Source organism: Muscardinus avellanarius, assembly GCF_963383645.1.
Source record: "Muscardinus avellanarius genome assembly, chromosome: 16".
In the NCBI taxonomy this organism is placed as follows: Eukaryota; Metazoa; Chordata; class Mammalia; order Rodentia; family Gliridae; genus Muscardinus; species Muscardinus avellanarius.
In genome coordinates, this window is record NC_137802.1 from 24516138 (window position 1) to 24534500 (window position 18363).

The 18363-nt window shown below is 40.0% G+C and overlaps 1 protein-coding gene across 1 annotated transcript in view; it reads right to left on the reverse strand.

Moving 5' to 3' along the window:
* The window catches only part of EFCAB5 (EF-hand calcium binding domain 5), a gene marked incomplete at its 3' end in the record, with an annotated part of 113143 nt that overhangs the window by 71010 nt on the left and 23770 nt on the right, over positions 1–18363 (reverse strand). The window contains exons 2-4 of the mRNA XM_080713998.1: positions 17868–18024; positions 15212–15260; positions 11431–11501 (exon numbers count right to left, since the gene is read on the reverse strand). Coding sequence (XP_080570124.1) covers positions 11431–11501; positions 15212–15260; positions 17868–18024 — 277 coding nt within the window. The remainder of the gene's footprint in view (positions 1–11430; positions 11502–15211; positions 15261–17867; positions 18025–18363) is intronic.

An 18363-nucleotide genomic window follows, 5' to 3' on the forward strand; every position in this document is an offset into this window, starting at 1 on the left:
TAAGCATAGAAATAGTGGAAAAGACTTTAAAAAGTGATCTATAGATTTATTTGCATAAAAATTAACAAAATTTCTGTAAATTAAAGACAGGCATTGGTAGCGCATGACTGCAATCTCAACTATTTGAGGTAGGGTGAGAGGGTTACACATACAAGGACCACCTGGGCAACATAGTGAGACCCTATCTCAAAAAACAAAAAACAAAAACAACTGTAAATTAGAAAACATCTTTGAAATTGTTTAAAATAGCTGGGCATGGTGGTTTATGCCTATAATCCCAGTATTTGTGAGTCTGAGACAGAGGATTATAGATCTGAGGTCAGTCTCAACAACGTAGTGAGATGCTCAGCACCTACTGAGACCCTATTTCAAAATAAAAAATAAAGGGCTGGGGATGTAGCTCAGAGGTAGAGTGCCCCTGGGTTTAATACCCAGTGTCCCACACACACACCACACACACACACACACACACACACACACACACACACACACACACTGTTTAGACAATTGAGAAACCCTGAAAAATACATCATTCAGAATCATAATGGTGATGTCTTTAATATATAATAAGCACTTACAATTCTGTAAGGAAAAATAAACATCAATAGGGAAGATGGGAAAAGGATATGAATGAACACTTCAAAAAATACATTTTTAACATAGAAAAAATGTTGGACCTCACTAGTTAAAATAAAATGTTGCCGGGCATGATGGTGCACACTTGTAATCCTAGCATTTGGGAGGCTGAGACAGGAAGATCATGGTTCAGGGACAACCTCAGCTACTTAGTGAGGCTCTCTGCAACTTAAGTGAGACCTTGTTTCAAAATAAAGAATAAAATAGGGGGCTCCTGGGGGTGTATCTTGGAAGTAGAATGTCCGGAGTCCCATCCCCAGTACTGAAAAAAAAAAAAAGAGTAAAAAAATAACGCTATCAAATTGCAGGGGTTTTTATACTTAGTAATGCCCACTATTGGTGAGAATTTGGTGCTTTGAGAGCTCTTCATTGCTGGTGGGAGAACAAATCAATACAATCAACAGCAGCACAATTTAACAATAGACAAACTCTAATGTTCATTCTTTTTTTGTTTGGTTTTTAATTTTTTATTGGTGCATTGTATTTTACATCATAATGAAACAAAAAACTTGTGTAGACATAAATGCACACATCACCTAGCAAGCCCCCACCCAGGCCCCACCCCACTCCCACCGCATCCCTCCCTCTCATGCTTGGCTTAGTGGTTGACTATGGTATGAATAAGTATATTGTGCGCTTTAAAGAGTTTCCTTCTTCCCCCCTCCCATCCCCACAGTTAGGTCGCCTTATTTGCTCCTCTATAGGATCTCCTTTTCACCTGGAGTCCCTCCTATGACCCCTTTCACCCTAGCTTTCACATATTAGGGAAAGCATCTGACTCCTTACTTTTTGCAGCTGACTAATCTCACTTAGCATGTGTTCTCAAGGTCCATCCATTTCCCTGTAAATGCTGCAATTGTGGTTTTAATGGCTGAGTAAAATTCCATTGTGTACATATCCCACAGTTTTGTAATCCATTCATCTGTTGATGGACATCTTGGCTGGTTCCATAGTTTGGCTATGGTGAATTGTGCAGCTATGAACATAGATACACATGCATTAGTTTGGTAGTTTGGCTTCCTATCTTTTGGGTAGATACCCAGAAGTGGTATTGCTGGAACGAATGGTAAATTTGTTCCCATTCTTCTGAGGATTCTCCATACTGTTTTCCAAAGTGGTTGTACTAATTTGCAATCTCACCAACAATGTTTTAGAGTTCCCACTTCTCCACATCCTCGCCAGCATTAGTTGTTGTGTTTTGAATGGTTGCCATTCTAATTGGGGTAAGGTGAAATCTCAGGGTAGTTTTGATTTGCATCTCTCTGATTGCCAATGATGTTGAGCATTTTTTCATGCATTTATTGGCCATTTGAATTTCTTCTTTTGTGAAGTGTCTATTTAGTTAATGTGCCCATTTTTTTATTGGATATTTGTTTTTTTAGTATTGAGTTTCTTGAGTTCTCTGTATATTCTAGATATTAGTCCTCTATCGGAGGTGTAGGTGGTAAAAATCTTCTCCCATCTGGTTGGCTCTCGATTGAGGTTCTTGACAGTTTCCTTTGCTGTATAGAAGCTCTTCAGTTTCATGCAATCCCACGTGTTGATTCGCCTTTTAGTTTGCTGTGCCTTTGGGGTCTTGTTGAGAAAGTTTTTTCTGTGCCTATGTGTTGCAGTGTTGGACCTATGCCCTCTTCAAGGAGCCTCAAGGTCTCTGGTCTAATTTCCAAGTCTTTGATTCATCTTGAATTGACTCTTGTGCAGGGTGAGAAAGTGGGATTAATTTCCAATTTTCTGCATATGGTTAACCAGTTTTGCCAACACCATTTGTTGAGCAGGCTATCTTTTTTCCAGTGTATGTTTTTGGCCCCTTTGTCAAAAATCAATTGGCTGTTGTGTGTGGACTTGTTTCTGGGTCTTCTGTTCTGCTCCATTGGTCTCTAATGTTCGTTCTTGACTTAGTTCTTCCATTTCTGAGAATCTATTCTAAAAAAAATTACTAAAGCTGTGTCAGGCTACCATACAGATTATCATAAACCAAGTGGCTTAAATATCTGAAATTCATTTTCTCACAGTTCTGGGAACTGGAAACCCAAATCAAAGTGCCAACAGAGTCGGTGTCTGGTGCAGGCTCTCTTTTGGGGCCACAGATGGCTGCTTTCTTGCTGTGTCCTCACATGGCCTTTGGGGAGAGGGGGGAAAAAAGCTTCCTCTGGCAAAAATAGTAAAAAGGAGTAGGGCTTGGTGCCTCATGCCTGTAATTCCACTTCTTGGGAGGCTGAGACTCCTGGATCACAGGTTTGAGGACAGCCTCCGCACGTTAGCAAGATGCTCAGCAACCTAAAGAGACTCTATTTCAAAACAAAACCAAAAATATATTTTTAAAAGGGGCTGGGGGTGTATCTCAGAGGTAAAATGCCCCCGGGTTCAGTCCCCAGAACAAATATAAAGTAGGAAAGGAAGGAAAAACAATGAAAAGAGCAAAAACGACAGGGAAATGCAATGGACTTTCCTCTCCTGAGCTTTCTAAATTATATTTAACAGTTGAAACAAGAGGAAAACATTGCCTAATGTGATGTATAAGCAGGAAATATTTGGTACAATGATATTATAAATGGGAAAGTAAAAAAGGACTTAAAAAGAGGCAAGTTTTCTACATTTCATTCATACTGGTAAAATGTCACTTCCACTAGATCTCTGTGGTACTGAAGTAGTTCTGTATCTTAATTTTGATGGTGGTTATAGAAGTTACACATGTGATAATACAGGGCAGCACTATAAACATACTGTGTCAATATTTTCTGGTTTTGATATTGCACTAAAATCATGCAAAATGCAACTTTTGAAGAAATTGGTCAGAGTATGTAGGACCTCTCTCTACTATTTTTGCAACTTCTTGTAAATCCATAATTGTTTCATAATAAAAAGTTTAAAATGTGCTTTACAGAATATTTCTTCCTGTTTTTGTGGTACTGGGGCTGGAATCTAGGGGCATTCTACCTCCAAGCCACACCTCCAGCCCTATATTTTATCCTTTATTTTGAAACAGGGTCTCACTGAGTTGTGAAGGGCCTCACTAGTAAGCTGAGGCTGTCCGCTAACCCAGATCCTCCTGTCTCAGCCTCCCAAATGCTGGGATTACACACCCGGCTACAGAATATTTATTAACATAGAGTAATGATCAAGAGAATATGTTAAATGCAAAAGTAGCATATTTAATTATACATCAGGCATGAGCCAAATCAATAGGGAAAACCCACAAGATTAAGACTGAACCCTTGCATGTGTCCCCTGAAAATAACAGATACCATAGTACACAAGAGTCAAGACCAGAGTGGGCTTTGGCATCAGGCTAACTTGGATTTTGGTCTGGCTCTGTCACTCATCTGCTGTGTGACCTTAAGGAAGTTGTTCAATCTTCCTAGGCCTCATCTGCAAAATGACGACAATAATAACTGAACTGTTGTAAGAATTACACAAGAACAATGTATGTAATATCCTCAGTACAGCCAATGGCATTAAAAATAAAAACCAGTAAGGCTGGTGCAGTGGTGCATGCCTATAATCCCAGTACTTGGGGGGCTAAGACAGAAGGATCACAGGTTAAAGGACAGTCTCAGCAACTTAGTGAGACCATGTTCCAAAAATAAAAAAATAAAAGCGAGATAACGGTGTAGCTCAGAGTTAGAATGCCTCTGGGTTCAATTTCCAACACACACATGCGCATGCGCGCGCGCATACACACGCACGCACGCGCACACACACACACACACACACACACACCACCTCTCCCCCCCAAAAAATCTGAACCATGATTATCCAGACAAAAATCTTACAGTGTTAGCCAGGCATGGTGGCGCATGCTTGTAATCCCAGCACTTGGGAAGATGAGACAGGAGGATTGCACAGGTTCAAAGCCAGCCTCAGCTACTTAGTGAGGCTCTCAGAAACTTAGTGAGACCCTGTTTCCAAATAAAGTATAAAATAGGTCTGGGGGTATGGCCCGGAGGTAGAAAAGCCCCTGGGTTCCATCCCCAGTACCATACACACACAAAAAAAATATTACAGTGTTAACAGTTATATCAGGCCGGGCATGGTGGTACATGCTTGTAATTCCAGCATTCGGTAGACTGAGACAGGAGGATTGCGATTCAGGAATAGTCTCAGCTACTACTTAGTGAGGCCCTCTGCAACTCATGAGACCCTGTTTCAAAATAAATAATAAAAAATAGGGCTGGGGGTATAGCTTGAAAGCAGGATATACTTGGCTATTAGTCACTGATAGAATTAAGCATTTAAATTTTTCTTCTTTATACTTTTCTATCTTTAATTTTCTCCAAGAAAATGATATTACTTTCTTCTTCTTTTTTTAGTGGTACTGGGGTTCCTGGAAGCCCTTCTACCTCCAGGCTACACTCCCAGACTTATTTTATACCTTTTATTTGGAAACAGGGTCTCTTAAGCAAGAGTGGATGGCTTCGAACCTGTGCGATCCTCCTGTCTCCGCCTCCCAAGCGCGGGGATTACAAGCGTGCGCCATCACGCCCGGCTCCAGTTCTGATATTACTTTCTTACTGAGCTACAATTCACACATGATAACATTTAAATATTACTTTTATAATTAAAAAATAAAATTTTCTAGATTGCTCATTTGTAGGGAAACTAAAATAAGACAAATAGGAAAATAACATCAAGAGTCAGTGTCAGCCGGGCATGGTGGCTCACGCTTATAATCCCCACGCTTGGGAGGCTGAGACAGGAGGAGCACACGGGTTCAAAGCCAGCCTCAGCTACTTAGTGAGGTTCTCAGCAACTTAGTGAGACCCGGTTTCCAAATAAAAATATAAAATAGGTCTGGGAGTATAGCCCAGAGGTAGAAAGTCTCTGGGTTCCACCACAGTACCACCAAAAAAAAAAAAAAAAAAAAAGTCAGTGTTTTACAAATCTAAGCTATGTTTATAACTATATTAAAGTGATAAAACCTTGGCTTTTGCTAAACTTTTTTTTTTTTTTTTTTTTTTTTTTTTTTGGTACTGAAGATTGAGCCCAGGGGCCTTCTACTTCCGAGCTACACCTTCAGCCCTTTTTTGTTATGAAACAGGGTCAGAATTGGTTGCTGAGTCTTGCTACATTGTTGAGATTGTCCTTGAACCTGAGATCCTCCTGTTTCAACCTCCCAGGTACTTGCACTATAGTCACGAGCCACCACACCAGACTCTAAACCACTGGCACATTTTCCTTTGAGTATTGGTGGGATTTTTTTTTTTATGCTTGAATGTTTGTTTATTTATTTATTTTTTCTACTAAATTTTTTTTATTGGTGCACTGTATTCATACATCATAGTGGGATACAAACTTTTGTAGACATACATGCACACATTGCCCAGTCAGCCCCCACCCGATCCCCACCCCATTCTCTCCCCATCCCTCCCTCCCATGCTTGGCTTAGTGGTTGACATCTAGTATTATAGCAATTATCCAAAATTAACAACGATAATCTCACATAACAGTTTCATTTATTTGTCTGATACTAAGCTTTTGATGACTTAAAGATAACATTTCAATATTTCTTTTTACTTTCTTTCTTACCAGAGAATATTTTTTTCTATTTTTTTAGGTGAAACTATCATATATTTATATATTTATTTTTCAGAAAAAAAAATCTATCCTAATATGGAATATGGACTCTAGATACCCAAAACGATCTTGAAAAAGAACAAAGCTAGAAGATATATATTTTCTGATTTCAAACCATATAATGCTACAATAATTGAAACAGTGTAGTACTATTCTAAAGGCAGATATATAAACCATTGGAGTTAAATAAAAGCCTAGAGCTAAATTCTTCCCTATATTGTCAAGTTATTTTTGACAAGGTTTCCACGAACATTTGGTGGTGAAAATAATAATCTTTTAACGAAATATTGTTGAAACATAATAATTACATGGAAAAGAATAAAGTTGGACCCTTACCTAATCCCATATACAAATATTAACTCAAAATAGATAAAAGACCTAAATATAAATCTTAAGACTATAAACTTTTAGGAGAAAATCTGGGTCATAAAACCTCACAACACTGAAATTGGCAGTGATTTCTTGGATATGATTTCAATGGCACAGGCAAAAGAAGAGTATACAAACTCCCTAAAAAATAAAAAAAAATATTGTATATCCAAAGACAATGTAAACATAGTTAAAAGTTACTGATAGAATGGGATAAAATAGCCGGGCGTGGTGGCGCACGCTTGTAATCCCCGCGCTTGGGAGGCCGAGACAGGAGGATCGCGCAGGTTAGAAGCCAGCCGCGCTGGCGTAAGAGACCCTGTTTCAAAAATATAAAATAGGTCTGGGAGTGTAGCCCGGAGGTAGAAGGGCTTCCAGGAACCCCAGTACCACCAAAAAAAAAAAAAAAAAAAAAAGAATGGGATAAAATATTTCCAAATGCTATATCTGAATGTATATTAATATTCCAACTAGAAATCCTAAAAATTAACAACAATAAAGGCAAACAATACCATTTAGAGATAGGTAAAAGACTAACATAAGTAATGAATCTCCACAGATAACCAATCTTAGTTGTCTGTTGGATGGAAACTCTTGTTTCTCTGGTTCTAATGTGTGTTACCTATTTCTTCTTTGTAGTTAATCTCTTTGAGTATTTTCTCTAGTGCTGGTTTTGAAGACATAAATTCCTTCAGTTTCTGTTTGTCATGGAAGCTTCTTATTTCTCCATCTAATTTGATAGAAAGTTTTGCTGGGTAGGAAATTTTTGGCTGGAAGTTGTTTTCTTTCAGAGTTTGGAATATGTTACTCCAAGCCCTTCTGGCTCTCATGACTTGGTTTGGGAAGTCTGGAGTGATTCTAATTGGCTTGCCTCTGAATGTCACTTGGCCCTTTGTTTTTGTTGCCTTTAAGATTCTCTGCTTGGCTTCCACAGTGGTCATTTTGACAATTATGTGGCGTGGGGATCCTCTTCTCCAATCCTGTCTAAAGGGAGCTCTATAAGTTTCCTGGACCTGTGTATCGAGCTCTTGCTCTATGTTTGGAAAATTTTCTGCTATTACCTTGATCCCTTTGGTTTCACTTTCTTTTCCCTCCTCTATTCCAATTATTCTTAGGTTAGCTCTCTTAAAATGGGCCCATATTTCTTCAATATCAGATTCCTGCTGTCGGATATTTTTTCCTAGATTAGAAACTATGCGTTCATTTTTGGAATGATCATCTTCTAAGAGCAAGATTCTGTTCTCCATGTGGTCTAATCGGTTGTTTGTGCTTTGAATTGAGGCCTTTACTTCATTAATTGCATCCTTTATCTCTTTTTGGCTCTCTCTGAGTTCTTTTCGAAGCACCTCTATTATTTCTACAGTTATTTTCCTGATTTGATCTTCTAGAAATCTCTGATTTTCTGTTTTATTGGGTTCTGATGTTGTGGGGTTGTGGGCATTCATTGCTCCAGTATTATTCCTCTTTCCCATGATTTTGGAAGTTTGTGCCTTCTCTGGGTTCTTCCCTTGGGTCACTATGACTTCACTTAAGGTGTTCTGGATCTGGAGTCAGTAGTATCTCAGACCCCACTACTCCTTTACTGGGTTGTATCACAGAGTCTCCGACCCAGAGAGTCGATAGAGGCTGCTTTAGACTGTGGGGGGTGCCAGGTTGTACGTTCTCCTATGGTGTGATATCTCTGCCACCGCCCCTCCCCCACTGGGTCAAGTCCCAGGGAGTACAGTACTGGGATTTCTCCTCTGTGGCCCGCAATTTGACTATCTGTTCTTGAGTTCGCAGATGTAGCTATCCTGGATTCGGTGAATTCTCTGCTGCTGCCACCGGTGGCAATATGGCGCCGCTGCCACACCCTCGGCCGTGAGGCTGGCGTATTTCTTCTTGGTTTTGATTTCCACTCTGAATCCCTGCAGCGTGTGCTGAGTTTAGCCACTGGGAGCTTTAGATTTTACCTGCAGTGAGAAATCCCGCCTGGCTGTTCCGCAGCGGCTCACCTTGGCTTGCTGTAGCCGTCCGGTGAATTTGCCGCTGTCGCCGGCAGTATGGCGCTGCTGCCGCATCCTCGGACATGAGGGCAGTGTATCTCCTCTGTGGCTCTGAGCTCTGTTCTCAGTCTGCTTTCTCTCTGGAGCCTGGTGATTTTTTTGTTTCTCTGGTGATGATGTTTTCTGGCTATGAAAGGCGCTGATTTTGTGGTAATGGAGATTGGTTGTTAGCGGGGCTCTTAAGCCCCGCTTTTCTCGGTCGCCATCTTCCCGGAAGTCTTGCTTGAATCTATTGGTGGGATTTTAATTTAAGGAGGTGATTGAATGATGACATAAAGAGGCTAATTCCATTAGAGGACGCGTGTATGCATGCGCATGGTCACGCATGCACTGGGAATTCAACCCAAGGTCGTTCTGAGTTGCACTTCCAGCCCAATTTAATTTTTTTAAAATTTCAAACAGATTCTCATTAGGTTGCTGAGGGCCTTGCTAAGTTGTTGAGACTGGCCTTGAACCTGAGATCCTCCTGTCTTAGCCTCTCAACTACTGGGATTACAGGTATGCACCACCACACCCAACTAGAAGATTCTTATAACGGGTTTCCAAGAGAAGGAGCATCCCATGTGATAGAGTGCTAAAGGGAAAGGGTCAGGCTTTGATCAGGAGGCAGAAGCAGGAACAAGCAAAGGGAAAGGCTAAGCCAAAGCCCTTAGGCAAGGCTGGGGAAATGGTTTCGGATATTGGCTCGTTTGAATGATTCTGGCAGACATTAGAACAGAGGAGCTAATCATGGTTGTCTGGTACCTGGCCCTTTGTTGATTTAGGGCAGGGTAAATATTGAGTTAGTGTGTGAGAATGAGTAAAAAGGGGTTCAAGACAGGCATGGCAGTGCATGCCTGTCTTGCCAGAACTTGAGAGGCTGAGACAGGAAGATCATAGGTTTGAGGTCAGTGCACAGTAGCTTAGTGAGATCACGTTTCAAAATAAAAAGGCCTGAGTAGTGTAGTCTGAAGATTGAAGTCCACTGAGTTCAATCCCCAGCATGTATATACATACACACACACACATATATACATACATACATACATACATACATACATACATACATAGAGGGGGCTCATAGTATGGGTTTGGCATCACAGAGGAGAGATATACAACCTTGTCCATTAGTTTGCCCCTATGGCTTAATGGATGGGAAAGAGACAAAGACAGCACCTAAGAAAACACAATGAAAACAACACAGAATTTGCCAAATTCTGATCTTTACAGTCATTTCAAAATGAATTTCAGAAATCCTTCATATGGAACTTTGAAACTGCATTTAACACTTCAGTGGACAAAGGGTGTATGTGAAGAGAAAGTTATCTTGACTTTGAGGCTCATTAGAGACAAACAAGGGGAAATAGAGAAAACATGGAAAAATCTATAAGCAGATGATAAAAGACTAAGGGCTCTGGTTTTATTTATTTTATTTTATTTTATTTTATTTTTGCAGTACTGGGGATGGAACCTGGGGCATTCTACCTCTGAGCACTCTCAGCCCTATTTTTTATTCTTTATTTTGAAACAGGGTCTCACTGAGTTGCAAAGGGCCTCACTAAGTAGCTGAGGCTGTCCTTAAACCTCTATCCTCCTGTCTCAGTCTCCCAAATGCTGGGATTACAAGCATGCACCACCATGCCCACTTTCTGATTTCATTAAGTTGCTCTTTTAATTATTCCATAAAATAGAATCCTACTTTCTCAGATACTATATAGATTTTGAAACCAAACCAACTAAATGATGATAAGTTGGGTCCCTCCCGCACTTGATCTCACAGCGGAACAGGAGGCGGAACCTCGGAAGCCAGAAGCAGAGATATCGCAAGACTCCAGGTGCCTCAAGACTCCAAACATTGCGAGACTACAGGTGTCACCAGAGAATTGGCATGCCTATAAAACATCGGTGCCTCCGATCCTCCACGTGACTCAGCCGGCCGATCAGGACTATGTGCAACTCTGCAGACGTGTGGCCCATCAGTCCCTTCCCCCACAGCTGGCTGACTCTCCGGAGGGGCCGGGGCCGAATCTGATAACCCAGTTGGTGTTTTTACCTCCATCCTAAACCCCCTAACTCTATTTTCAACCTAACAAATACAAATTTCCCCTGTTCCACTGATGGTGATACCATGTCTCACATGTGAGATTAGTTAACCTTTCGGAACCTCAGTGTTTTCATCTATAAAAGTAGAGGGTTAAAAAAAAGTAGAGAATTTAAAAATAGAGGATAAAAGTTACTGAGGAGTATTTGGGAGGCTAAGACAGGAGGATTGCAGGTTCACAACCAGCCTCAGCAACTTAGTGAGACCCTCCACGACTTACCGAGATCCTGTTTTCAAATAAAATAGGTTTGAGGGTATAGTTCAGAGGCAGAACATCCCAGGGTTTAATCCCCAGTACTGCACACACACACACACACACACACACACACACACACACACACAGTTACTGAGTTCACAAACAGATAATTTGGGACAGTGTTTGGCCCATGGGAAATGCTTTGTAGTTTTAGTCACCGTTATTTGTATAACAGATTTCACCAAATATAAGATGCTGGTCTTTCTTGATCTTACTAGAAAGTATTAGTGGAAGTTTTTCACATTTTCATGTCATGAGTGCCACTGCCTAAAATAAACTCTAAGTTGTCTTCGTAATATGCAACCTAATTTTAGAGGGGTCAAAATAGCTCAAAGTGGGTCCTGTAAAATCAATAAAAAAGTTTTCATGCTTTCATTTAATTACATTCTAGTTAATGTATGTGTGACATCTACCAACAATTAAAACTGACAAAATAATTTGATTCAAATATAAAGTAATATAACTCTTACTTCTATAAATTCCACTTTGTTCAATCCTGGTTCCATTGAGTCAATAATATTCAACTGTTTGCAACGTGATTCTAATTTTGAAATAGAAGTTATTAGTTAGTTTGATTGTGATACCTTTACATTTTATATTTTCATTATAATACTAAAAAGAATATAAAAATGTTTCTTAGCTACTGTCTACTTATGGTAGAGCAAAATTATATATAGTTGGGTAACCTCCCAATTACTACAAAATTATTTGTTTCTGGCTTTTATTTAACCAAGCAACCAAACACTAAAAAAAAAAAAGAAAAGAAAAAAAAGAACCTAAGCTGGCATGGTGGCGCACACCTATAATCTCAGTACTTGGGAGGCTCAGACAGGTGAATTGTAGGTTCAAGGACAAGTCTCAGCAAGTAGTGAGACTCTCATCAACCTAGCCAGACCCTGTTTCAAAATAAAAAAAATAAAATTGGGCCAAGTGTGGTGACACATGCTTATAATCCCAGTACTTGGGAGGCTGAGACAGGAGGATAGCAGGTTTATAGCCAATCTCATCTAATTAGTGAGGCCTTCCACAACTTAGTGAAACCCTGTTTCAAAATTAAAAATTAAAAATTAGGCTGAAGGTGTAGCTTGGAGGTAGAATGCCCCTGGGTTCTATCCCAAGTACTGCAAAAAAAAAAAACCAAAAACAAAAACAAAAAAACATAAAGAAATAAATAAAATAAAGATAGGGTTGGAGGTGTATCTTGGATATAGAATGTCCCTGGGTTTGATTCCCAATACCACAAAATAAATAAAAAGAATGAATCTAAATTTTAAATAACTAGGTTGAGAAAAAGCAGACACAATTATGCAAAATAGTATAAAATACTCCAAAACCATTTGGGTTAATTTATACTAGCATTCACGCTACTAGATACTAAGTCAAGTGCCTCTACAAACTGTCTTATTATTCTGTTTTTATTTTCATATATATATATATATATATATATTTTTTTTTTTTTTTAATGGTACTGGGGATTAAACCCAGGGGCATTCTACCTCTGAGCTATACCCACCCCCCACCCCTAGCTTTTATTGTGTGTGTGTGTGTGTGTGTGTGTGTGTGTGTGTGCGTGTGTTACTGGGAATCCAACCCAGAAGCAATCTACCTTTGAGCTCTACCCCCAGTCCTGTTTTATTCTTTCTTTTGAAACTTGCTAAATTGCGGAGGGTCTCACAGGCTGGTCTTGAACTTGCGATCCTCCTGTCTCAGTCTCCCAAGTACTGGGATTACAAGTGTGCTCTACCACACCCAGCTAAACTATCTTTTAAAAACTTGCTTTTTCTTTAATGTTTCTTAACTAACAATTTATGGGTATTTAGCAAAAGATTCAAATCATACACTGCAGCAAAACATGCGTATCCTCCCTTTCCTGTTTCCCCATCAGCACTCTTGCGGGGACGCTGCCCCAGAATCAAGTTTGGCATCATCCTGCCAGCAACGGTCCTGTGGTTTCCATATGTGCATGTGTACAGAGAGAGATATATTATATATTATATATTACTGCATATATAATTTTTTGTTTTACTGCATATAAACATGATGTACAGCTTGCTTTTCTCACTTACCACCACTCACTGTAGGAGTGTGTGTGTGTATGTTACTGGGGATTGAACCTAGAGGCATTTTATCTCCGAGCTACACTGCAATCCCTTTTTCACTTTTTTGTTTCAAAACACCGTCTCTCTAAACTTCTGAGGCTTCTTAAAACTTCTCAAACCTGCAATCCTTCTGTCTCAGGCTCCCAAGTACTGGGATTACAAGCATGCACCATCACATCCAGCATGTAGAGCTTTTCAATTGAATCTGGAGCTCAGGGGGGAAAGTCTGGAATGGGAAGATGGATTAAAAGTCATGGGTCACAGCCAGCCATGGTAGTGTACGCTTGTAATCCCAGCATTTGGGAGGCTGAGACCTGGAGGATCGCGGTTCGCGGACAGCCTCAGCTACTTAGTGAGGCCCTTTGCAACTCAGTGAGACCCAGTTTCAAAATAAAGAATAAAAAATAAGGCAGGGGGTGTAGCTCAGAGGTCAAATGCCCCTGAGTTCCATCCCCAGATCTGCAAAAAAAAAAAAAAATTTTTTTTTAAAGTCATTGGTCACAGTTGTGAATATGTTTTTATTATTATTATTATTATTATTATTATTATTATTATTATTATTATTATTATTATTTGGTGGTACTGGGGTTCCTGGAAACCCTTCTTCCTCCGGGCTACACTCCCAGACCTATTTTTTTAAATATTTTTATTTGGAAACAGGGTCTCTTAAGCCAGCGAGGCTGGCTTCGAACCTGTGCGATCCTCCTGTCTTCACCTCCCAACCTGTAATCCCAGTACCTGGGAGGCTAAGACAGGAAGACTGCGGGTTTGAGGACAGCCTCAGCAACTTAACAAGACTCTATTTCAAAATAAAAAATAAGCCAGGTGTGGTGGCGCACACTTGTAATCCCCGCGCTTGGGAGGCAGAGACAGGAGGATCGCACAGGTTTGAAGCCAGCCGTGCGCACTGGCTTAGGAGACCCTGTTTCCAAATTTAAAAAATGTAAAAATAGGTCTGGGAGTGTAGCCTGGAGGAAGAAGGGTTTCCAGGAACCCCAGTACCACCAAAAAAAGAAAAAAAAAAAAAAAAAAAAAGAAAAGGGGCTGGAGATGTAGCTCAGAGGTAGAATGCCCCTGGGTTCAATCCCCAAAACTACACGCACGCACACACACACACACACACACACACACACACACACACACACACATGCAAGCCAAAGAAGAACCACCGAAACAAAAATGCTAAGAGGTGACCAAAAGGGAAGACAAACTCAAGAACATAAAAGCTAAAAATGAGGAAGTTATGAAATGCAGTGATCAGTAATAAAGAGTGTGGCAGTAGATACGAATGCCTGACGACTCCAAATGTCTTCTAGTAAAGTTATAACCAAGAGAACGTTTATATATTAAAATAAATACAGAACATCTTGTTTTTAATACCTTTCTTTGTATTTCTTTATTTCTTCTTTATATAAAAGTTATGAAATTCTTTTTTCTATTTTTTTGATACTAGAGATTGAACCCAGGGGCACAGTACCTCTAAACCTCTGAGTTATAGTCCCAGCCCTTTTTATTATTTTTTATTTCTTATTTTTGTTTTTTGTGGTGCTGGGGATTGAACCCAGGGGCATTCTACTTCTGAGCTATACCCCCAGCCATATTTTATTGCTTTATTTTGAAAAAAGATTTAATTAAATTGCAGAGGGCCTTAGTAAGTTGCTAAGGCTGGCTGTGAAACTGTGATCCTCCTATTTTAGCCTCCCAAGTATTAGGATTACAAATGTGCGCCACCATGCCTGGCCCTTCTTGATTTTATTTTTAGTTTGAAACAGGATCTTGCTAAATTTCACAGGCTGGCCTGAAACCTGTGATTCTTCTGTCTCAGTCTCCCAAGCACTGTATTATAGGCATGCATCATCACACTCACTTAATATATTTCTTTAAAAATTCTGTAAATAACATTATTTAGGAATGCCACAGATAATAAAGGAGTAGTACAGAATATTTGCAATAAAATGGAATATTGTACTAAAACAACTGATAACGGTTGATTGCCTCTGCTTTTCTACATTCTCTGTTCAGAAAAAACAAAAGAGCCTAATTTCATCTAGACGAGCTTTCAGTAACATCTGTCTCAGTATTGACTCCATCTGAATTCACTGCCTCCTCCAAGAAAAGAAATAAAAATGCTTCAGCAGTAGTATTTACTTACCAAGCTCAAAATCTGGTTTTTGAAAGAATTCATAAAGAACATTTTGAATCTGCAGATTAAAAATAAAAAGGTAGATGGGAGAACAGAAAGAAAAAAGAAACCACTTTAGTATTTTAGATTAAAAGCCATCTGTAGGCTTGTACATGTGTGTGTGTGTGTGTGTGTGTGTGTGTGTGTGTGTGTGTGTGTGTTTTACTGGGAACTGAATACTGGGAACTGAAGCTTAAAGCCAGGGGCATTTTGTCTCTGAACTACACCCCCTACCCTTTTTATTTTTTGTTTTCAAGCAAGGTCTTGCTAGGTTGCTGAGGGTCTCAATAAGTGGCTGAGGCTGGTGTTGAGTCTGTGATTCTCCTGTTTCAGCCTCCCGAGTACTGGGATTACAAGGATGCACCACCACACCTGGGGATCTGTAGGTTTTCTATTCAAGTGCTGAGTGATCCTTCTAACCCAAGGGCAGAATAGAAATAATTCACATTTAGTTTATAGAAAACTTCAAGGTATATAAACGGTTTTTACATGTATGTCCTTAGGGATTCCCAACCCTTTTGTGTGAAAAGGACTGTTTACCCCTCCAGGAGACATTTCTAGCAATCCTCTTCCTCTGACATTGGCCATAATGGAGCTAAACACCACCAGCTTGGCAATCCTGAAATTCCTCTCTACTTCCTTATTCTTTGATTACTAAAAATGAAAATTTAGTGTACTTCTTGGTCTAATTTTTAAAATAGATTTTAGGTGAGACTGCAAATGAGTGCAGCTGCTATGGAGATCAGTGTGGAGATTCCTCAGAAAACTGAGAATGAACCCACCATATGATCCAGCTATATAATTTCTTTTCTTTTCTTTTCTTTTCTTTTCCTTTTTTTTTTTTTTTTTTGGTGCTGAGGATGAAATCCAGGGGGCCTTTTACCTCTGGGCTACACTCCCAGGCCTATTTTATATTTTATTTGGAAACAGGTCTCACTAAGTTGCTGAGAGCCTCACTAAGTAGCTCAGGCTGGCTTCGAACCTGCGTGATCCTCCTGTCTCAACCTTTCAAGTACTGGGATTACAAGCATGTGCCACCATGCCCGGCTCAGCTATAGCATTTCTTGGTATCCTTCCAAAGAGACTGAAATCAGAATATTATAGTAATGCATGCATATCCATGTTCATAGCAGCACAATAGCCAAATTATGGAATCAACCTAGGGGTCCGTCAACAGATGAATGGATTATAAAATTATGGGAAAAACCAAATTGAATTCTACTCAGCAATACAGAAGAATAAGTTAATGTGATTTGCAGGGAAATGGAAGAACCTGATGAACATTAAGTGAGATTAGCCAGCAACAGAAAGTGAAGGGTCATATGTTTTCTCTCATATATGGAAGCTAGGGAGTAAAGTAATCGGACACAGAGGGCCTTTAGATAACAGAGGGAGGCGGTCTAGAGGAAACTGGGGTCTGGAGGGAAAGGGAGGATCAATGCAGGAATCACTCCCATAGACATTATGTACATATGTGAGAAAGCAATGCCAATCTTAATATCCTGATTGGGGAAAGAGTAGGGAAAAGGGAGCCAGGGAAAGCCCAGCAAGTGCTGTGTGCACGTGTGTTACTATCACTCTGAACGACTTCATGACGTGAGACTATAATGCACCAATAAAACTATAAAGACTGTGTTTTTTTTTCTTTAGAGGAGCTTTAGGTTCATAGAAAAATTGAAAGAAGAGCACAGAGTGTTCCTGTGTCCCTCCTGCCCAGTCATATGCACAACCTCTTCCACTATCCACACCCTGAACCAGGCCTCTATGTTTATCAGAGCTGATGGGCCTAAGAGTGGCACATGATCACCTAAGTCCGTAGTTTATATTAGGAGTCACTCGTGCTGGTCTATAATCTGTGGGCTTTAACAAATGTATGACAGGCATCTGTCATTGTAGTAGCATACACTACCTCAGTAATCCTGTGTTCCACATACTCATCCTCCCCTCCCCTCTCACTCCTGAAAAACATTTTTATACTGTCTCCATAATTTTTCCTCCTCTAGGATGTCAAATAGTTGGAATCACATAGTATGTACCCTTTTTATTTTTATTATATTTTATTGTGGTATTGGGGATGGAACCCAGGAGCTTTCTACCTCCGGGCTATACTCCCAGACCCATTTTATATTTTATTTGGAAACAGGGTCTCACTAAGTTGTTGAGAGCCTCACTAAGTAGCTGAGGCTGGCTTCGAACCTGCGTGATCCTCCTGTCTCAGCCTCCCAAGCGCGAGGATTACAAGCTTGCACCACCAAGCCCAGCTGTATTTAGCCTTTTAAATTGGCTTCTTCCACTTAAACATGCATTTCTAAGAAATAGGGTCTCATAGGTTCCACAAAAGTAGTCATACACAATCCATAAACAAACAAAGGAAATCTGTCTCTGTAATGATTAGTTTGGAAATCCTTGCCAGAATAAAGATTTTAGAAATCTAGCCAGATGCTTTTTTTTTTTTAATTCAAAAGAAAAATTGAAAGAATCGAATCTCTTGGACCAAACAGGTCAAGAATTGACTTACCTCAGCAATACTGAACATTTTGAGAGAAGCTTCTAGCATTCCACTCATTATTCCAGCACCTTCCCTCTTGTCACCCAGCCCGCCATCTCATATACCCGCCTTTCTTACCACTGCCAAGGGAATCATGCCCTTGGGGTCTAGAATCCATTCACTGAACTGCTCCTGCAGGGCCTGTCTCCGCATGGCGGCCACCTTGACTTTGATTGTGTGTATATGTTCTTTTTGTTCTCTTTTCTGCTTAATACTCTGCTTCATCTTAGATACTCTGAAAGGTGTAGAGATAGAAAACATGCAGAGTTAAGGATTTGGTTCCTGGATTTGGTTCCGATAGTTGAAATAGAATACAAGATTTCAGAGCTTTATGTAAACTTTGTACCTTTTCTTTTCTCCATGAAACCCTTCCCTCTCTATCTCTCTTCCTCCTCCTTTCTTTTCATCCTTTTTATTTTATTTGGAAACAGGGTCTCACTAAGTTGCTGAGAGCCTCACTAAGTAGCTGAGGCTGGCTTTGAACCTGTGTGATCCTCCTGTCTCAGCCTCCCAAGCTCGGGGATTATAAGCGTGTGCCACCACGCCCAGCTTTTCATCCTTTTTAAAATTAAAA